The sequence below is a fragment of the Belonocnema kinseyi genome, chromosome 4 (assembly GCF_010883055.1).
Source record: "Belonocnema kinseyi isolate 2016_QV_RU_SX_M_011 chromosome 4, B_treatae_v1, whole genome shotgun sequence".
Taxonomy (NCBI): domain Eukaryota; kingdom Metazoa; phylum Arthropoda; class Insecta; order Hymenoptera; family Cynipidae; genus Belonocnema; species Belonocnema kinseyi.
The window spans coordinates 62,741,865-62,765,802 of NC_046660.1; the positions used below are offsets into that span (position 1 = coordinate 62,741,865).

Here is a 23,938-nt window from a genome sequence, read left to right on the forward strand (position 1 = left end):
AAAAGAATGAAAACATTCAATAGATTTCGAAAAATGTTGAAAATTCGCAAAATTAAAAAAGAATAGACAAGATATTGAAATAATTTCAAAGTAAATAAAAAAAATCAAGGGAATTTAAAAGAATTCAGTCCTTCAGTACTAACTTCAAGGAAATTAAATTTTTTTTAAAGAATACGATAAAATAAACTTGAATGTAATGCTGAATCCTGAGAGAATTCTGCAGAATTCAAAGAATTTAAAAAATTTTATAATTGATAAATTTTTAAATATTAAAATGATTTTAAGGTAATTAATAAAGAATGCATCGGATGTGATAAAAATTCAGGGGAAATATAAAGAAATTAAAAAACTTGAAAGAATACAAAGAATTTTGGGAGAGATTCAAAGGCATTCAAAAGAATTCAGAGAATTTAAAAGAATTAAATATGAATTCAATAAATTCTAACGAATTAAAAGAATTTAAGGCATTCAGAAAATCTATAGAACTAAGCAAATTTAAACAATTCAGGGTAAATTTAAAAAAATTAAAAACTCAAAAGAATACAAAGAATATTGGGAGAAGTTCAAAAACATTCAAATGAATTGAATATGAATTCAATAAATTCTAATGAATTAAAAGAATTTAAGGCATTCAGATAATATACAGAACTAAGCAAATTTATAAAATTTAAAAACCATACAGAAAAATATAAGAATTGAATACAATAAATCAAAGAAAATTTGAAATTCACGTTGACTGGTCAAAGAATTCTAAAAAATTCAAAGGATTTTAAGAACTGACAAAAATTAAAAAAAAAAATTGAAACATTTTCACAGAATTCAAAAGAATAAAAAAATATTTAAAGAAGTTTTAGGGAATTTTGGGGATATAAAAAAAATTTAGAGGATATGTAAAGAAATTTAAAAACTCAAAAGAATACAAAAAATATTAGGAGAAGTTCAAAAGTATTCAAAATAATTCAAGGAATTGAAAAGAATTCAATATGAATTCAATGAATTCTAAAAAATCCAAAGAATTTAAGGTACTCAGAAAATGTATAGAACGAAACAAATTTATCAATTTCAAGAAACATCAAGAAAAATATAAGAATTGCTTATTACAAATGAAAGAAAACTTGAATTTAACGTTGACTGCTCAAAGAATTTTAAATAATTAAAAGAATTGAAAGAATTTATTAAACTTGAGGAAAACTGAAACAGTCTCAAAGAATTCAAAAGAATAAAAGAATATTTAAAGAAGTTCAAGGGAATCAAAAAGAATTCAGAATGTGTTCAAATAATTGTAAAAACTTAAGAGAAATTCAAAAAATTTCAAAAAATTTAAAGCACTAAAAAAACTTGAAAGAAATTTAAAAGATGTCAAAGAGTTCAAAAGAATACAAAGAATATTAAAAGAATTTCAAGCTAAAATTACAAAAAACTGCAGTTGAAAATAATTCAAAGTAAATTTAAAGACATTTAAAAACTCAAAAAAATACAAAAAATATTGGGAGAAGGTCAAAAGCATTCAAAAGAATTCAGGGAATTAAAAAGAATTTAATATAAATTCAATGAATTCTAACGAATTAAAATAATTTAAGGCATTCAGAAGATGTATAGAACTAAGCAAATTTATCAGATTTAAAAACCATAAAAAAATAAGAATTGAATATAATAAATATATAATAGTATAAATATAGATAAATAAAATATAAATATAAAAAATATAAATAAATATATAATAAATTTTTAAAAATTAAGAGAAATTTAAACAATTTAGGGAAAATTTAAAGAAATTAAAAAACTCAAAAGAATAAAAAGTATATTGAGAGAAGTTCAAAAGTATTCAAAAGAATTCAAGGAATTGAAAAGAATTCAATATGACTTCAATGAATTCTAAGAAATCCAAAGAATTTAAGGCATTCAAAAAATTTATAGAACGAAACAAATTTATCAAATTCAAGAAACATTAAGAAAAATATAAGAATTGCATATTAAAAAAAAAAGAAAACTTGAATTTAACATTGACTGCTCAAAGAATTCTAAAAAAATCAAAAAATTTTAAGAATTGAGGAAAACTGAAACAGTTTTAAAGAATTCAAAAGAATAAAAGATAGTTAAAGAAGTTCAAGGGAATAAAAAAAATTCAGAATGTGTTCAAATAATTTAAAAAACATAAGAGAAATTCAGAAAATTGAAAGAACTAAAAAAGCTTTAAAGAAATAGTAAAAGATGGAAAAGATTTCAAAAGAATACAAAGAATATTAAAAGATTTTCAAGGTTAAATTACAAAAAATCACTGCAGTTGAAAATAATTCAGTTTAAAGTTTAAATTTAAAGAAATTTAAAGGAATACAAGAAATACAATTTCTTTTAAAGAAATTTGAAAGAATACAAAAAGAATATTGGGAGTAGTTCAAAAGCATTCAAAAGAATTTAGGGAATTTAAAAGAATTCAATATGAATTCAATGAATTCTAAGGAATCCAAAGAATTTCAGGGATTCAGAACATGTATAGAACTAAGTAAATTTATAAAATGAAAAGACCATAAAGACGAATATAAGAATTAAATATAATAAATATATAATAATATAAATATGAATAAATAAATGATAAAACATAAATAAATATATAATGAATTTTAAAAACTCAAAAGAATACAAAGAATATTGGGAGAAGTTTAAAAGCATTCAGAAGAATTCAAAGAATTTAAAAGAATTCAATATGAATTCAATAAATTCTAACGAATTAAAAGAATTTAAGGCATTCAGAAAATGTATAGAATTAAGCAAATTTATAAAATTTAAAAACAATAAAGAAAAATAGAAGAAATGAATATAATAAACTTAAGCCAAATTCAAACAATCTCAAAAAATTTGAAGCACTAAAAAAAAACAATCAAGAAATTGAAAAGATGTCAAAGGATTCAAAAGAATACAAAGAATATTAAAAGAATTTCAAGGTAAATTATAACTAAATCACTGGAGTTGAAAATCATTTAGGGTAAATTTGAAGAAATTAAAAAACTCAAAGGATTACAAAGAACATTGGGAGAAGTTCAAAACTATTCAAAAAAATTCAAGGTATTGAAAAGAATTCAATATCACTTCAATGAATTCTGAAGAATTCAAGGCATTCAGAAAATATATTGAACTAACTAAATTGATCAAATTTAAAAAACATCAAGAAAAATATCAAACAATTTTAAAGAATTTAAAGCACTAGAAAAACTTTAAAGAAATTAAAAAGATGTCAAAGAATTCAAAAGAATACAAAGAATTTCAAGCTTAAATTATAAAAAAACTGCAGTTGAAAATAATTCAGGATAAATTTAAAGAAATTAAAAAACTAAAAAAAATACAAAAAAATTAGGGAGAAGGTCAAAATCATTCTTAAGAAGTCAGGGAATTTAAAAGAATTCAATATAAATTCAATGAATTCTAACGAATTAAAAGAATTTAAGGCATTCAGAAAATGTTTAGAATGAATCAAATTTATAAAATTCAAAAAAAATCCAGAAAAATATAAGAATTGAATATAATAAATACATAATAATATAAATACATAATAATATAAATAAATAAAACATAAATATAAAAAATATAAATAAATATATAATAAATTTTTTAAACTTGAAAGAAATTTGAACAATTCAGGGTAAATTTTAAGAAATTGAAAACTCAAAAGAATAAAAAGAATATTGGGAGAAGTTCAAAAACAGTCGAAAGAATTCAGGGAATTTAAAACAATTTAATATGAATTCAAGAAATTCCAACGAATTAAAATGTATAGAAATAGGCAAATTTATAAAATTTAAAAAACGCTGACTAAGAATAATTCAAACAATTTCAAAGAATCCAAAGAATTTATAGCTCTCAAGAAACTTTAAGGAAATGCAAAAGATGTTAAAGAATTCAAAAGAATACAAAGAATATTAAAAGAATTTGAAGGCAAAAGACAAAAAATCACTGATGTTGAAAATAGTTAAGGGTAAATTTAAAGAAATTAAAAAATTCAAAAGAATATAAATAATATTTTCGAAAAATCTGAAGGGCATTCAAAAGAACTCAGGGAATTAAAAAAAATTCTATATGAATTTAATGAATTTCACAGAATTACGAGAATTTAAGGCATTTAGAAAAATTATAGAACTAAGCAATTTTATAAAATTGAAAAAATATAAGAATTGTATAAAATAAATGAAAGAAAACTTGAATCTAAAATGGAATTCTCACCAATGCATGAAGGCCCTGCGTTTAAACATTGCACTAAATTGCTCGGATATTCGTTTGAAGAGTTCCTGAATTGCCGTGGTATTTCCCAGGAAAGTGGCCGACATTTTCATACCCGTTGGCGGAATATCGCAAACGGCTGATTTGATATTGTTGGGAATCCACTCGACGAAGTAGGCACTTTCTTTGCTCTGAATATTGCTAATTTGATTGTCAACTTCCTTCATGGACATCTTCCCACGGAAAATCATTGCCACAGTCAAATATCTTCCATGTCGTGGATCGCAAGCTGCCATCATGTTCCTCGGATCGAACATCTGAATTATTTTAGCATATTTTATTTTTTAGCCATTTCTATCAAGAATAACCACTAGGGTTAATCGAAAAACACTAATTTTCGAAATTAAAAATGCTTCGGAAGCTGGGAGGCCTTTTTTCTAGATGGGGATAGGGGCATAGACTTATAATATTAATTGGCACAATTTGTACATAGTATAATAATATTGTACTATGTACAAATTTTACGTAAATTATAAATAATATATAAAGTATTAATAGTAAATAATAATAAATAGAGGTCTAAAATTAATATTGCAAAAGATTTTACAAAGATTTCAATGGCATTTCAAAGATTTCACAAATTTCATAAATATTAACAAATATTTTGCAAAGATTTTCGATAAATTTAAAAGATTTCACAAAGTTTTCAATGATTTTCCAAATATTTCACAAAGAATACGGATAGATTAAAAATATTTCCCGAAGAATTCAATTATTGCACAAATATTACTGATAGATTTTAAATGATTGCACACAGATTTCAATAATTTCCCAAAGACTTCAAATATTTAGCTTAGCGTTCGGATAGATTTACAAGAGTTCACAAAAACTTTAATAATTTTTCAAAGGTTTTACCAATTTCATGAACATTGAAAAATATTTTGCAAAGATTTCCAAAGAATTTAGCAAGGTTTCACAAAAATGTCGGAAAGATTTCCAAAGATTTTAGAAAGGTTTCACAAAGATTTAAATGATTTCAAATATTTCACAAAGAATTCGGATAGATTTAAAATACTTAACAAAAAATTCAATTATTTCACAAATATTAATGATAAATTTTAAAGATTGCACAAAAATGTCAATGATTTCCCAAAGGTTTAAGAAAGATTTATAATATCGCAAAAACTTTAATAATTTTTCAAAGATTTGACAAATTTCATAAGTATTAACAAATATTTTGCAAAAATTTCCAAAGATTTTAGAAAGGTTTCTCAAAATTTTTAATGTTTCGTAAAGATTTCCGATAGATTTAAAAGATTTCACAAAGATTTCAATGACTTTCCAAATATTTCACAGAAATTCGGATAAATTAAAAATAATTCACAAAGGCTTTAATTATTTCACAAAGATTACTGATAGACTTTAAAACTTGTACAAAGATTTCAATAATTTCCCAACGACTTCAAATATTTAGCTTAGCGTTCAGATAGATTTACAAGAGTTCACAAAAATTTTAATAATTTTTCAAAGATTTTACAAATTTCATAAATATTAAGAAATATTTTGCAAATACTTCCAAAGATTTTAGAAAGGTTTTACAAAGAATTCGCAAAATTTTCAAGGATTTGCAATGGTTTCCGATAGATTAAAAATATTTCACAAAGATTTCAATGATTTAAAGATTTCTAAAAGAATTCAGAAAGTTTCAGAAGAATTTATAAAGACAATTATTTTACAAATATTACTGCTAGATTTAAAAAATTGTACAAAGATTTCAATGATTTCCCAAAAGTTTAAGAAAGATTGCTAATATTTAACACAGCTATAGAATAGATTCACAAGAGTTCACAAAAACTTTAATAATTTTTCAAAGATTTTATAAATTTCATAAATATTAACAAATATTTTGTAAAGATTTCCAAAGATTTTAGAAAGGTTCCATAAAGAGATCGTAAAGATTTCCGATAGACTTAAAAGATTTCACAAAGATTTCAATGATTTTAAACATTTCACAAAGATTTTGTATAGATTTAAAAAACTTTAAAAAGAATTCAATCATTTCAAAAAAATATTACTGATAGATTTCAAAGATTGCACCAAAATTTCAATAATTTCCCAAATGTTTAAGAAAGATTTAAAATATTTATCACAGATTTCGGATAGATTTACAATCTTTCACAAAAACTTTAATAATTGTTCAAAGATTTTACAAATTTCATAAATATTAACAAATATTTTGTAAAGATTTCCAAAGATTTTAAAAAGGTTTCGCAAAGATTTCGCAAAATTTTGAAGGACTCGCAAAGATTTTCGATAGATTTAAAAGATTCACAAATATTCCAATGATTTTCCAAAAATTTCAAAAAGAATTCGAATAGATTTAAAAGATTTCACAAAGACTTCAATTGTTTAAAAGAGATTACGGATAAACTTTGAAGATTGCTCAAGGATTTCAATCATTTCCCAAAGATTTCCCAAAGGTTTCAAATAATTATCAGAGCTTTCAGATAAATTTATAAGATTTCTCAAAAAATATAATAATTTTTCGAAGATTTCACAAATTTATCAAATATTACCAAATATTTCACAAATATTTTAAATATCTTGCAAAGATTTCCAAGGATTTCAGGAAGTTTTCACAAAGATTTGAACGATTTCCCAAAAAAATTTTAAATATTTTGCAAAGATTTCGGATAGGTTCACAAAATTTCACAAATACTTCACTTATTTAACAAAGATGTTACAAAGATTTCCATAATTTTACACAAATTTCAGATAAATTTCAAAGTGTGCACAAAGATTTTAATAATTTCACAAATATTATCAGATATTTCAAAAATATTTCTAATATTTCGCAGATTTCCAAATATTTCAAAACGATTTTAAGCATTTCCCAAAGATTTCTGATAGATTTAAAAAGATTAAAAAGATTGCACAAAGAATTAAATAATTTACTAAAGATTTCAATGCGATTTTAAAATTTTCGCAACGACTTCAAATTGATTAAAAAGTTTTACCAAGGACCTTAATGATTTTCCCAAGATTTCAATAATTTCACCAAAATTACAAAATATTTCAAATATTTTGCAGATTTCCAAGTTTATCAGAAAGATTTCAAAATTATTTCAATGATGTTCTAAAGATTTCAAATATTTGGCAAAGATTTCGGATTACTTAAAAATTACTAATTTTAGATGGATTTCAAATAACACAAAAATATTTTTAAAAATTTACAAAGATTTCAATAATTCTACAAATATTATCAGATATTTCAAAAATATTTCCAACATTTCCCAAAAATTTCAAAAATATTTCTAAAAATAGTAGAAAATTATCTTTGTCTTTGCGAGTTAATCTTCTTACTTAAAAATTATCCTTTTCGGTTAAAAATTCAAGTATTCCAACTGAATATTTATAATATTAGTTGAAAATTTATCGTTTCGGTTAAAAATAAAATTACTTGGTTGAAATATAAATCCTTCTGTTGAAAAGGACTTTTTTAAAATTGAAATTCATCATTTTAATTTAAAATTAATTTCTTTGGTAAAAATATGAGCTATTTGATTTGAAAACTTGTTTTTTCTTTGAATGAAAAGAAATTTTTTGCGGAAAATCTAATTATTTTGTTGACATTTTTTCTTGTTTTGAAAATTATTTTTATTTTTTTCTAACTGAAAATGTAACTATTATGTATTCCAGTTAAATATTCTATAATTTTAGATCAAAATACATCTCTTTCATTAAACATTCATTTTGACTAAAAATTTCATTATTCAATTTTTGGTTAAAAAATTATCTTTTTCAGTTGAAAGTTCATATTTTTTTGGTAGAAGCTAATCTTCTTGGTTGAAAATTCATCTCTCCAGACCAAAATTCAATTATTGTAGTTAAAAATTCATCTTTTTAATTAGGAATTCATTATTTTGGTTTAAAATTCAACTATTCCAATTTTTAAAAATTTTATATTTTTACTAATTTTACAATTTAAAATTTACAATTTTAGTTGAAAATTCATCACTTTGCTTGATAATGTAACTATTTTTTTGAAATTTTGTTTTTTTTGGGATAAGTAATTTTTTAAATTGAAAATTTAAATTATTCCATTTGAATTTTTCATACTTTTAGTTGAAAATCCTTGTGTTTGAATGCACATTAATTTTTTGAACTCAATATTTAATTATTTAAATTTTGTTTGAAAATTTAATTTTTTGAGTAAAAATTTATTTTGTTGTTGTTGAAAATTCAACTGTTTTTAGTTAAGGATTTACCATTTCAGTTGGAAATTCATCACTTTGGTTGAAAGTTTGAGTGTGGAAAATTAATTTTTTTTAATTAAACATTTAACTATTTCATTTTTGGTTAAAAACTGATTTTTTATTCAAAATTTAACTATTTATATAAGAATCTATCTTGTTAAAACTGCAATATTTTTTACTTGAAAAATTAGTAATTTAAAGCGATTTAATGTCAATTTAAATTATAAAAATATAAAATAAAAATTTGTTGGAATTATTATTCAGATTCATGAACTTTAGAGACAAATTCAAGAAATGATTTTGTTTTTAGTATTGTTTAATTATTTAATTAATCGATGGTGCTTATATAGTTAAGAATATCTTCCAATATAATTTGCCAAATAATTCTAAATTAATCATATTATTTCAAATGAATTCGGGAAACTGTATACATATTCAAAATTTTGAAATTCAAACCTCTTAAAATAAACTATTGCTCTCTTATTAGTTTGTAAATAATTAAATTAACAATTGGCCATGAAAAATTCAGGAAATGTCCAGAAATTAAAAATTATCCGTCAGGTAGAGACCCTGATTACCAGGGTCTGAAATATTTGGTAATTTTTGTGAAAGTATTGACATCCTTGAAGTCTTTGTGAAACCTGTCCGAGATATTGGAGAAATATTTGAAATCTTTGAAATCTTTGGAAAATAAATAAAATATTTGTAAAACTATTCTGAAATCTTTGGAAATTTTTTCAAAATATTTGGTAATATTTGTGAAATTATTTAAGTCCTGGAAGTCTTTGTGAAATCGTTGGAAAATCATTGAAATATTTGTGAAATCTTTTAAACCTATCGGAAATCTTTGCGATTCCTTCAAAATTTTGCGAAATCTTTGCGAAATCTTTCTAAAATCTTTGAAAATCTTTGCAAAATATTTGTTCATATTGATGAAATTTGTAAAATCTTTGAAAAATGATTCAAGTTTTTGTGAAATCTTGTAAATCTATCCGAAATCTGTGCTAAATATTTGGAATCTTTCTTAAACCAAAAAATCGATTTTTATCAAAATATGTGGATTTTCAACAAAATAGTTGAATTTTCAATTTAAAATTTTGACTTAAATAGTTGAATTTTTAACAGGAAAAGCTCAATTTTTCACAATAAATGAACATACAAATTTTTTAGTTGACGGAATTGTCAACTAAACAGAAGCATTACTAAGACAATTTCTCAAACAACTAGTTAAACTACTAAATAAATCAAAAATAAATAAAAATCAAATGATAAGTTATGAATTAATTACATTACACTGAAATAATCTGAAAAATATGCGACTTTGGATAAGGTAGAAATAAGTTTTCTAAATAAAACAAAATAATTATATAGTGAAAATTTAAATTTTACTGCGATCAGAAGTAAATTCCCGTTTTTAAATCCAATTCCTGTTTTTAAATCCAATTCTCGATATTTTCGAGTTTCCCAGTCAAGTCGCCAACCAGAAAATAAATAGTGTCATCGCTAAAAAAAGTGTGTATTTTCAATAAATTTATGAAATTTCTCGCCTGTTGTGTTAGTTCAGGAACAGAGAGTGCTGAGTATTGTTGACAAGACCTGGCAACCAGAGGCGCAAATCCAGGAACGAAAAAATGAAGCCTAGGAAATGGTACCATATTTACTGACAATTTCCTTAGATCGGCATTCAGCTGTCCCGGAAATCTCAGACTTGTAGTAACCCCTGCAAGAATAAAAAATTATTTACAAAAAAAAATATATATATATTAATTTCTAAATATTTCATTTTTTGACTAATCAATTTTTTTATTCTACTAAATAATTTTGAAAAGTTTCTACTCAACCAGAAAGGCATGAACCACAATATTTTATGAAAAATATTGCTAAAGAGCAAGAGATATTTCTCATAGAACTTTTTCAGATGTGCAAACTTTTATCTTAAATTTTAGTTTATCTAAAATTTAAGTTTTTTTCGTATATGTCATTGTTTCCAAGAAAAATTAGAAAATTCGATTGTTAGAAAAAAAATTCTCCTCGCTACAAAAGTCATTTAGCAAGCATTAAACTTACAAGATATCTTCATAATCAAAGTACAAGTTAAAAAAAAAATGGCAACAAATTTAAATGTGGGATTTTTGAGGAAATCGATTTTTAATATTTTCAGAAAAAGCGCTGTCATTTTTTAAATTTAAAATCTTTTTTTCAAATTTCTGTCGGACTTTGAAAGAAGACGATGAACCCTATTATAGTCAAAAATAAAGTAACAAATATTTGAAATATATAAAAAATGATAGAGGTTTAAAGAGAAAAAAATCGGGGTTTTCGATAAAACAAAGCACAAAGTTCAAATACGCGTCGCTTTTTAGATTTTTTTTTTTTGCAAATCGAAAAAATACGTATCACCTAATTTCCTCTGAAAAAAACAACATATTTCGTCCCCGAGAGATTCTGCGATTACAATTGTAGGGATTTGTCTGATTTGAATTAGATTCGGTCTTAATTTCTTTAAAAAAAGACGGATTTTCAGCTAAAAAGAATTATTTTTAAATAAAACAAAATCATTTTGTCAACTAAAAGAGATCATTTTTTAACCAGAAAATGAATACCTGAATTTTTAGTTAATTTTTTTCTAATTTATTACAAAAAATTGAGGTAATTTCCAACCAGAAAACATGATTTTTTAACCAAATTCTTGAATTAAAAAATATATATTCATTTTAGAGCAAACATTGGAATTCGCCATTAAACGGTTTTTTAAATAAAAAATATTAAACTTCAGCTTCAATTTTCGACAAACAAATTAACATTTTGAGCAAAAAAGATTACTATTTTACAAAACAGTTGATTTTTAAACAGCACAATTAAATTTTCTATAAAAAAAAACAAATCTGTAACCAAAGAAAAATTAGTTTATAACAAAAGAGATCATATTCCAAATATGTTGTTGAATTTTAAATTAAAAAGGATAAATTGTCAAAAAAATGTAATGCTTGATAATTCAATCAAATAGTTGAATCCTTAAACAAAAAGCATTAATTTTTAGACACTGATATGCATTCTAAACAAAATAAGGTAAATTTTCAAAATAATAAGAGTATTTTCTATTAAAATAAAAGACTTTTCAACACAAGAAGACAAATTTTCAACAAAATAGTTGAACTTTCAAGCAAAAACGATCATTTTTCAACCACAAGCAGAGTAGTTAAATTTGCAGTTCAAGAAATTTATTCTCAAAAACAACAACAAAAAATTCTAGACCAAAGAGATTAATCTTCAACTAATAAAATGATATTTTTTTTAATAACTCAACTTTCAACCAGATTGTTGAATTTTCAATCAATAAGAATTATATTTTAGTAAAAAGATGAATTTAAAAAAAAACATGAATTTTCAACCAAATTTTAAATTTTTCAACAAAATAATTAAATATTCAACCAAATTGTACAATTTTAAACTAAAATAGATCAATTCTAAAAAATATATATAATAATCGACTTTTTAATTAAAAATCATTAACCTAAAATAATTAGGTAATGAATTTTCTATTTAAAAAATCGAATTTTCAACCAAGAAAAAAAAATAAAAACGATTTGGAAAATATAAATTTAAAAAAAATAGTATATTTTTAACTAAATAGTTAAATTTTTGACCAAACTGCTGGATTTTCAACCCATAAATATGAATATGAAAGAAAGAATTTTCAACAAAGTTGAATTTTTAATCAACAAAGAAAAAAATCAATAAATTTCTTTCATTTTTAGGCTAAAAACAATTAATTTTTACAAAACAGTTATATTTTCAACCTGAAAATATTAATTTTCAACGAAAAACATAATTTTCGACTATATAGTTTAATTTTCAAGCCAAAAAGAGCAATTTTTTTAAAGTTGAATTTTAAAGAAAAAAGTTCATTTCTAATTAAGCAGTTAAATTTTTGACTAAATTGTTGAATTTTCATAAAGAGTCGAGTTTTCCACCAAGAAAGAATGAAATCAACTTTTAAGCAATTTTTTGAATTTTCAATCAATAAAACATGATTTTCAACTATATAGTTAAATTTTCAACACAAAAATAGAATTTTTTTACAAAACTCTTGAATTTTATACCTGAATATATGAATTATCAATAAAAAAGTTCATTTTCAGCTAAATCTTGGAATTTTTACCACATTTAACAAACTATGGAAGAAATCAACTAAATTGCTGAATTTTCAAGCAAAAAAAAAGATGTTTTTTTATAAACCAGTTATATTTTTAACAAAAAACAAACAGTTAATTTTTAAATCAAAACACATAAATTTTAAAAACACACATTTTTGAATTGTCAATTCCAATAAAAAATTTTTACAAAACAGTTATATATTCAATATGAAAATATTAATTTTTAACGAAAAAGTTGACTTTTATCTTAATAGTTGAATTTTCGTACAAATCGTTGTTTTTAAGCGAAGAAGCATGCATTTTTTTAAAAAGTTATATTTTTAAACTGCAAATATTAATTCTCAACAAAAAGTTCATTTTTAACCATATAGTTAAATTTTCAAAACAGAGAAGAAGAATTTTAACAAAACAGTAATATTTTCAAACTGAAAATATTATTTCTCAATCGCAAAATTTAGTTTAAGCGATAAACGTAATTAAATTTTCAACATAGAAAAATTGATTTTTCACTTAGTAGTTGAATTTTCAACCAAATTATTTGAACTTTAAGCAAAAAGATGAATTTTTTACAAAACAGTTATATTTTCAATCCGAAAAAATTTAATTTTCAACAAAAAAGTTCATTTTTAACTTAATAGTTTAATTTTTGACCAATTTGTTGAATTTTCCAACCAAAAAGATAAATTGGTTAAAAAAAATTACAATAACTTAATTTGGAATGTTATAACAATAATACAATTTCGAAAATGTTTATAAAATAGGTGTGGATATCGAAGATTTGTTATAGAAGATCCTTCAATTTTTACTCTGCATAATTTAAAATGATGTAGTTTTTAAAGTTAAAAAAATATAGATCTATTTTTAAGTTTTGCACTTTAAAAATATTGAAATTTCTTTGTTTATTTAAGAACAGCGCACGATTTTTGACAAAAATTTTGAATTTTCAAAAAGAGTTGAGTTTTCAAACAAGGAAAAATAAAATCAAATTTTAAACAAGTTGTTGAATTTTCAATCAAGAAGACTATTTTTCTACTAAAAAGACAAATTTTTAACAAAATATATGAATTTTCAACCAAATTATGTAATTTTAAACTAAACAAGATCAATTTCCAACCAAAAATGAAATAATTAAATTTTCAGTTGAAAAATTAATAAGCACAAAAAATGAATTTCTAACTAAAAAAATGTATCTTCAAACAGTAAAATGAATTTTTAACAAAGTAGTTCAACGTCCAAACAAGTAGTTTAATTTTCGACTAAAAAATATAACTATTGCTCACAATAATTGAATTTTCAACAAAATAATTAAATATTCAACAAAATAGTAGAATTTTCAATTAAAATAGATAAATTGTAAACCAAAAATATAATAGTAAACTTTTTAATTAAAAATAATTAACCTATTAATAATTGGGTAATGAATTTTCGATTTTAAAAAATCGAATTTTCAACCAAGAAAGAAAAACAAAAACGATTTCGAAAATATAAATTTAAAAAAAAATAGTTTATTTTTAACTAAACAATTCAATTTTCGACCAAACTGTTGGATTTTCAACCATAAAGATGAATATTAAAAAAAATAATTTTCAACAGGAGTTGAATTTTTAATCAACAAAGAAAAAAAATCAAACAATTTCTCTAATTTTTAGGGTAAAAAAAAATAATGTTTACAAAACCGTTATATTTTCAACCTGAAAATATTAATTTTCAACAAAAAACATTGTTTTCAACTATAGAGTTAAATTTTCAACACAAAAATACAATTTTTTTTACAAAACCCTTGAATTTTATACCTGAATATATGAATTACCAACAAAAAAGTTCATTTTCAACTAAATATTGGAATGTTTCACCAAAAATTGTTGAATTTTCAACCTAAGAAGATGAATATTTAAACCAAAGGATTACTTTTTAACAATATTTAAATTTTGAACAAGCAAAAAGTATGTTTTTTTTATAAGCCAGTTATATTTTTAACAAAAAGATTGTTTCCAAACATACAGTTAAATTTTTAACACAAAAGACGAATTTTCACAAAACAGTTCAATTTTTAATAAAAACATATACATTTTCAACAAAAACGTTTATTTTTAACTAAACAGTTGAGTTTTCGACCAAATTGTTGAATTTTCAAATTACAAAGCTGAATATTCAAACCAAAAAGACGAATTTTCTACAAGAGTTGAAATTCCAAACAAGAAAGAAAGAAAAAGAAGACAATTAGTGAATGTTTAAGCCAAAAAGACAAATTTGTTGCAAAACAGTTGTATTTCCGAAAATATTAATTTTCAACAAAAACTATTATTTTCAACTATATATTTAAATTTTCAACCCAAAAAGACAAATTTTTTACAGTTGAAATTTAAAGATGAAATTTCATTTCTAAATAAGCAGTTAAATTTTTGACTAAATTGTTGAATTTTCATAAAGAGTTGAGTTTTCAACCAAGAAAGAATAAAATCAACTTTTAAAGAAGTTGTTGAATTTGTAATCAAGAAGACTAATTTTCTACTAAAAAGATGAATTTTTAACTAAAGTATGTAAATTATAAACTAAAAATATAATAGTAGACTTTTTAATTAAAAATGATTAACTTAAAATAATTGGGCAATGCATTTTATAATTAAAAAAATCGAATTTTCAACGAAGAAAGAAAAACAAAAACGATTTTGCAAATATAAATAAGAAAAGAGTTCATTTTTAACTAAATGGTTAAATTTTTGACCAAACTGTTGAAATTTCCATCTATAAAAATGAATATTCGAACAACAAAAAAAGGAATTTTCAACAAGAGTTGAATTTTTAATCAACAAAGAAAAAAATTAACCAATTTCTTTAATTTTTAGAATAAAAAAAACTAATTTTTACAAAACAGTTATATTTTCAACCTGAAAATATTAATTTTCAACATAAAACATGATTTTCAACTATATAGTTAAATTTTCAACACAAAAACACATTTTTTGTACAAAACTGTTGAATTTTATTTCTGTATATATAAATTATAAACAAAAAAGTTCATTTTCAACCAAATATTGGTTTACCAAATTGTTGAATTTTCAACCTTAGAAGATGAATTTTTTTACAGTTGAATTTTAAAGAAAAAAATTCATTTCTAGATAAGTAGTTACATGTTTGACCAAAATTTTGATTTTTCAAAAAGAGTTGAGTTTTCAAACAAGAAAGAATAAAATAAAGTTTTAAACAAGTTGTTGAATTTTCAATTAAGAAGACTATTTTTCTACTAAAAAAACGAATTTTCAACAAAATATATCAATTTTCAACCAAATTATGTAATTTTAAACTAAAGAAGATCAATTACCAACCAAAAATGAAATAGTTAAATTTTCAGTTGAAAAATTAATTAGCAACAAAAAATGAATTTCTAACTAAAATTATGTATCTTCAAATAATAAAATGAATTTTTAACAAAGTATTTCAACGTCCAAACAAGTAGTTTAATTTTCGACTCAAAAATGTAACTCTTGCTCACAATAATTGAATTTTCAACAAAATAATTAAATATTCAACAAAACAATAGAATTTTCAATAAAAATAGAGAAATTCCAAACCAAAAATATAATAGTAAACTTTTTAATAAAAAATCATTGATATTTAAAATTATTTTCAAACAAGAAGAAAAACAAAAACGATTTGGAAAATATAAATTAAAAAGAAATAGTATATTTTTAACTAAATAGTTAAATTTTCAACCGAACTGCTGGATTTTCAACCCATAAAGATGAATATTAAAAAAAAAAATTTTTAACCTTTTAATCAACAAAGAAAAAAAATAAAACAATTTCTTTAATTTTTAGGCTAAAAAAAATAATTTTCACAAAACAGTTATATTTTCAACCTGAAAATATTAATTTTCACCAAAAACATTGTTTTCAACTGTATAGTTAAATTTTCAACACAAGACACAATCTTATTTTACAAAACTGTTGAATTTTGTACCTGAATATATGAATCATCAACAAAAAAGTTCATTTTCAACTAAATATTGGAATGTTTTACCAAATTGTTGAATTTTCAACCTAAGAAGATGAATATATAAACCAAAAGATGAATTTTTAACAAAGAATATCGAAACAAGAAAGAAAAAAAAGCCACCAATTAGTACATTTTCAAGACAAAAAAGCCAAATTTGTTACAAAACAGTTGTATTTTAACCCAAAAATTAGAATTTTCAACAAGACATCTCTTTTATCCGCAGAGTTAAATTTTCTACCCAAATTGACATATTTTTTTTACAGTTGTATGTTAAAGAAAAAAATTTCATTTCTAAATAAGTAGTTTTTGACCAAATTGTTGAATTTTCAAAAAGAATTGAGTTTTCAAATCAGAAAGAAAAAAATCAATTTTCAAACAAGTTGTTGAATTTTCAATCAAGAAGACTAATATTCTACTAAAAAGACGAATTTTCAACAAAATATATGAATTTTCAAACAAATTATATAATTTTGAACTAAACAAGATCAATTATCAACCAAAAATGAAATATTTAAATTTTCAGTTGAATAAAATAATTAGCAACAAAAAAAAAACACAAATCTGTAAAAAAATAGTTCAGTTATTAACTCACGAGATGAATTTTTAACTGAAATAATGTATCTTCAAACAACAAAATTAATTTTTAACAAAGTGGTTTAACATCCAATCAAGTAGTATAATTTTCGAATAAAAAATATGACTTTTGAACACAATGAATGAACTTTTAACAAAATAATTAAATATTCAACCAAATAATACAATTTTCAACTAAACTAGAAAATTTTCTAAACAAAAAATATAATAGTAGACTTTTCAATTAAAAATTAAATAACTAAAAATATTTAATTCGTACTTTAACAGAAAAAATGAGAAAAACGGAAAGTTTCTTCAAAACAGGAGTAAAAAAAGAATTTCTTGAAAAAAAAGGACAGTTTAAAAATGTTACATTTTTCTAATTAAATTCTCACCTGACATTGTTAACGCGACTAGATGATTCAAGTCGTTATATGTGGGCGAAGTTAATTTTAAAGTCCGAAAACAAATGTCGTAAAGTGCCTCGTTGTCGATGCAAAATGTATTATCCACGACTTCCACAAGTTGGTGGATAGACAAGGTTGCATTGTAAGGTTCCACGACTGTGTCCGAAACTTTGGGACTTGGCACCACACTAAATGATGAGAGCATTCTAAAAAAAATTTAATACCAAAAATATTTTTATTTGAAGAAATAAAAATTGAGCTGCAAATTAGAGCACTCAAAGTGAATTTCTTGAATTTTAAACTTATAAAACTGAAGTTTAAAAAAAAGTTTTTTAATTCCAAAATTTTATATTCAAATGCTCAATAATTGACACGTATAAAATGGAAGCTACTGACACTGTTCAACAGAACAACTTTAAATTAAATGCAGTTAAACTGCCAAATAATTTTTTTTTTAAGTTTTATAAATTATGGGGATTAAAGATTCAGCTCCATTTGCAAAAATATAAATCCACGTTACCATTTTCAAGGCTCTAAATTGAAGAATCAATCGATAATTAAAAAAAATTTAATTATATCATTTTAAACAATGTTAAGTTAGAAACATTAAAAATGAAAGAATTAAATTTTTTATAAACTAAACAGTCCTTAAATTAAAAGTAAAATTATTTCTATTTTTAATACAGGGCTTTTACTCAGATCCTGAAAAAAATTCGCTGACAATTCCAGGGCTTTTACAGGTATCTCAAGTTTTTTTTCAGGTATCATTTTTGGCGAATTTATTATAAATAATGTTTTTTGATTTTATAGGAATTTAATTAACATTACCAGATGTTCCTAAATATTTAAGCACGATAGATTAATTCAATAATTAAATAATACTAAAAACATAATTAATCATTTCTTGATTTTGTCTCTAAAGTCCATGATTTTGAATAATAATTCAAACAAATTTTTTTTATCTACTTATGCTTTGAATGTAGAATATTTTTATATTAAAAATAGAGTGGTAACTGTATCAAATTTAATTTAAACCGCTTAAAATTCCTAACTTATTAAGTAGAAATTTTTATTTTCAAAAAGATAGATGAATTTTTAAGCAAATAGAGGAAGTTTTAACCAAAATGATTAATTTTGTGCCGCAAAGATTAATTTTCTACCAAAAAAGCGATTTTTCAAAAAAAATACATTAATTCTCAATCAAAAAAATGAATTTTTTCCTGAAAATATCAATTTTCAAACAATTAGCTGAATTTTTGAACTAAGAAAGATCAGTTAAAAACCACAAACGGAATAGTTACATTTTCAGTTAACAAACAATTTTCCGACACAAAAAAAAAACAGATTTATTTTTTAAACGAATTTTATTTAACTTGTCACTAATTAGTTTCATTTTAAACCAAAAATATGAATTCATTACTAAAATGATCAATATTTAATTGCAATACTTGAATTTTTAAGCAAAAAAAAAAAAAAATTTTCAACTGAAATTATCAATCAAAAACTGAAATAGTTAAATTTTTAACCAAAGAGATGAACTTTCAACAAAGAGGATTAATGTTCATCAAAGAAGCCGAATTTTATAAAAAAGTGGATGAATTTTTAATTAAAAAGATACATAGTCAACCAAAAATTGAATAGCTTTTCTACTCAAAAATTAATGTTTAACCAAAAACATGAATTTTCAACTAAAATAATAAGTCTTTAACTAGAATCATTAAATTAAAAAAAAAAAACCTACCCGAAAGATTAATTTCTACTAAAAAAGTCAAAATTTCCAACAAAAATAGTTAAAGTTGCAAATGGAATAGTTAGTTCAATTTTCAATGAAAAAAATATTTTTTAGCCAACGAAAAAAAGAATTTTCAACAAAATAGCTCATTTTTTAACCAAGGAGATGAATTTTCAATTAAAATGATGAGCCTTTAACAACAACAAATTAATTTTTAACAAAAGAGTAGTTCTCAAACAATTGATTAAACCTTCATTTAAAAAATACGAATTCAGAAAAAATGTATCAGTTGATATTTCAACCAATGAAGATTTACATTTTAAATAAAAAATAATGGAATTCAACCCGAAAGACCGAATTTTCAAAAACAGAATAGTTGAATTTTTAGGTAGAAAAATTTATTTCAAACAATAAAAAAAGAAATTTCAAACAAATATTTTAATACAGTAATATAAAGCTACTTTTAAAATTCAATAATTATTCTTATTCAATTTAATATTGCAATTTAAAAAAAAAATAAGTACGCTTTCGAAAAAATCCTCTGATTTCAAAATCTTTAAACATTAAATGTTATCTTTCATTTTTTCAAATTTTAAATAATTAAACTTTTTTTCAGAACTTCTAAATATCTTTAAAAATGCCTCGAATTTTTCCTAATATTTTTTTAACCTGCAAAATAAAAGAAATCCTCAAAATATTCTACATTTATTTTTGATAATTTTGTCGATCTTTCTAAATCTTTTCAAATATTCTTTTGAAATTGATTTTTCAAAATAAAATATCATTTTCAATTTTCCTAAAAAATGTTTTTTATTCTTCCAAAGCCTTTCGAAACTCTTAAAAAGCGTCTAATTTTTTTTCTCGAAATCTGCTAAAATCTATATTTGTTTTTAAATTAGGCCATGGACTAATAATTGCGCCGAAATTTTAGTACGAATAGCCGGATTTTGTCGGCCTAAATTATTTGAAATCATTTCATATCTCTTCAACTATCGTGAATTTTTTCTAGAAATAATAGGTGTTTAATTGTTATTTATACATCAAAGTTCAACAATTTGACTTAAAGTTAAAATTTATTGTAATAGAAAAATTAAAATTGTAACATTCAAAGTTTAGTTTTTTGTTCAGTTTTAAATATTTGTCTCATAATTACTGATTATAAATGAACAGTTAAATATTTTTAAATATTAAGTAATTGCTCTTTTTTTCATTTAAAAAATTTCAAGTTTAGTGATTTAAAAATGAAATATTTTAAACTGAAATAATATTTAGAATTTAATGACATCCTTTAATTATGAATATACTTTTTTGAAGTTATTGTACATTTGTTTAACTAATAAGACGTTTCAATTAAAAGTTTAATTCTTAACGGTTAAATCTAGAAATTCTAAAATTGTGAAATGATTTCGCGTCGCCTTGTAAAATTAATTATTATTCACTTTTTAAATCTTAAAGTACAATTCAATTTTAAAAATCATTAATTAATTTACATTCACAGTTGATCAACTAAAAATGTTTTTTATCAAAAGTCTTTGAATTTATAAGCCTCTAATTTTTTATTGTTTTCTTCTTTGAACTACATTTTTAAATTCTTTGGATTAAAATGTAAACCTAAAAATTAAAAACCTAAAACGGAAAATTTTTAAAGTAAAAGATTTTTGAATTACACGTTCTAAAATGAATTATATCATAATTGAAAAAATAAAAATTTAACTAATTATTTTTAAAAGCGGTTGAAATCAAAGTCAGACAGATTTTTTTAATGTGTAAAATTTGCCGACCAAACATAATAATATTACATTTTCAACAAAATGGTTGAATTTCTAACAAAAAAAAAAGGAATTTCTATCAAAAGAGACGAATTTGTAACAAAAAAGTTGAGTTTTTGAGCTAAAAAGTAGAATTTTTAATGAACAATTAACTTTTAAATTTAAAAATATGAATTTTAAACTAAAATTTAATTTTTAAACAAATAGGTACATTTTCAATCTACAAAAATGAATTTTCAACCAGACGTTCAGAAATTATTTAAATTTTTAACAAAAAAGTTTATTTTTAACCAGGAAGATAACTTTTTTACAAAAAAGATGAATGTACCATCCAAAAAGTATGAATTCAGTTTAATTTAACCAAAAATTATGATAAAAAAAGATGAATTCTCAACGAAAATTATAATAGTTGACATTTGAACCAAAATAAACTTTTTTTATAAATAAAAAAACAGTTGAATTCAATAAAAAAAGACGGATTCTCAACAAAAAAGATGAATTTTCAGTTAAGAAAATTAATTTTCAACCAGATGTTCAAACTTTGAAGGTAAATTTTCGAGAAGAGTTGAATTTTGAACCAAGAAGGAAAAAAAATCCATCAATTTCTTGAAATTCCAAAGCCAAAAAGAGGAAGAGAAAGTTATATCTTCAATATAAAAAATATTCGTTTTTAACAAAAAAGCTAATTTTCAACTAAATAGTTGAATTATTTTCTACATAATAGATGAATTTCTTAACCGAAAATATTGAATTTCAAAAAAAAGTTAATTGTCTACCAAATGATTGAATTTGCAATTATGCAATTGAACTTTCTACCAAACTGTTTAGTTTTCAAATCAAGAAGATGATTTTTTGTTTACAAAAAGGACATATTTTTAACAAAGAAATATTTATTTTCAACAATAAAGTTTACCTTTAACCAAATCTCCAACACAATAAGACATATTTTGTACAAAACAGTCGAATTTTTATTGCGAAAATAGAAATTTTCAACATAGTAGTTTATTTTCAACCTAATAATTAAATATTTAAGCCAAAAAGAAGAATCTTTTTTTCTTTAAGTCAAATTCTCAAAGCCAAAATATGAATTTTCAACATAAAATTTTATTTTCAACCAAATAGTTAAGATTTTAACCCAAACAGAAGAATTTTTTGCAAAACAGTTGAATCTTTTAACCCGAGAATATGAATTTTCCGCAACAATGTTCATTTAAAAAAAAAGAGAGATTTTATCAAAATAGATGAATTTTGAACAAACTTTTGCAATTAAAAGGAATTAACTTTCAACCAAATTTCAAGCCAAAAGACGAATGTTCAATAAGAGTTCAATTTTAAACCGAGAAGGAAACAAAATTACCCAAATTATTAAATTTTCAAGCCAAATTAAAGAAGAGTTTTGTACAGAAAAGTAAAATTTTCAACACAAAAATATGAATTTTTAACATAAAAGTTCATTTTCAAATTTTTATTCCAAAAAGACGAATTTTCAAACCAAAAAGAATTTTTTTCAAAGTAGTTGAATAATTTGACCCCGCAAATATGAATTTGCAGCAACAATGTTCATTTTCTACCAAAAAGTATGAAGTTTTCAAAACAAAAGTTGCACTTTCAACAAAATAAAAAAATGTTCAATTAAAAAAGATTAATTCTGAACCAAGAAAACTAGTATACTTTGCAATTAAAATAAATTATCTGTCAATCAAATTTAAAGCGAAAATTACGAATTTTCCACAAGAGTACAGATTTCAAAAGATTTCATGAAAATTCCAAATTTCTCAATAATTAAGAGACTTTTAGAGACTTATTTAGAATTTCCATCTAAAATATAAAATGTCGGGGGGAATTTTCTGACAATTGGGGGAAAAGTCTCGAAAAATAGAGGAAATTAAAAATTTGTATTAAAAAAGTATGAATTAATATAAAAAGTTTAAAAAAAAAGATTACCTGTCTGGGTACTCTTCCTTTATTTTGGAGAGAAGCAGAGTTCCCATTCCAGACCCCGTTCCTCCTCCGAGGGAGTGACATACTTGGAAACCCTGAAGGCTGTCGCAGTTTTCTGTTTCCTGAAGCAAAATAAAAAATATGATTCCGGACGATGAAATAAATATTTTTCAATAAATATGTTAAAAACTTTGAATTTTGCATCTTGCAGAACTAGAGTTATTGGTGCAAACATAAAAATAAAAATAAAAGAACCGTTCTTTTAAATCTATTAGGGAAATCCAGATTACAGACTCCACAGTCCAAAAAAGCTCTTAAAAATATGATAATATGGCGATTTTTTTCATCGAAAATAGAGGAATAATAGGGAAATAAATTATTAGAAATAAAATTAATGTGGGTATGATATCTATAAGATTTAAAGTCGAAATTGATTAAATTTTTAATCAAATAGTGTAATTTTCAAGCAAAATAAACGAATTTTCAAAAAAAAATTTGAATCTTTAACAAATAAGAAAAGATGAACTTTCTGTGAAGGGACGAATTTTCAACAAAAGTAGATCAATTGGCAATAAAAAAAAATAACTTTTAACCACACTGTTGTGTTCACAACCAAATATTTCAACTTTCAAGAAAATGAGACTTTTTTTTAATTTGTAGGTTTAATTTTCAACCTCCAAAAATGATGATTCAAATAAAATCGAATTTTTAAACAAGAAAAAAACGAAATAAACCCGAAAATATAAATTTTGAACAAAAAGTTCATTTTCAAACATATGGATCTAAATTTTCAACCCAAAAAGAAGATTTCTTTTACCAAACAGTTACATTTTAAATCCAAACATATAAATTTCCAATAAGAAAGTTTATTTTTAACGAAATAACTTAATTGTAA

At 22.5% G+C, this 23,938-nt stretch overlaps 1 protein-coding gene across 1 annotated transcript in view; it reads right to left on the bottom strand.

The window, feature by feature from the left end:
* LOC117172113 (tubulin beta chain-like) overlaps nt 1-23,938 on the bottom strand; it is a 36,903-nt gene that overhangs the window by 5,399 nt on the left and 7,566 nt on the right. Inside the window, exons 3-6 of the mRNA XM_033359901.1 lie at nt 23,047-23,165; nt 17,590-17,807; nt 10,016-10,188; nt 4,216-4,529 (exon numbers count right to left, since the gene is read on the bottom strand). Of these exons, the coding sequence (XP_033215792.1) occupies nt 4,216-4,529; nt 10,016-10,188; nt 17,590-17,807; nt 23,047-23,165 (824 nt within the window). The remainder of the gene's footprint in view (nt 1-4,215; nt 4,530-10,015; nt 10,189-17,589; nt 17,808-23,046; nt 23,166-23,938) is intronic.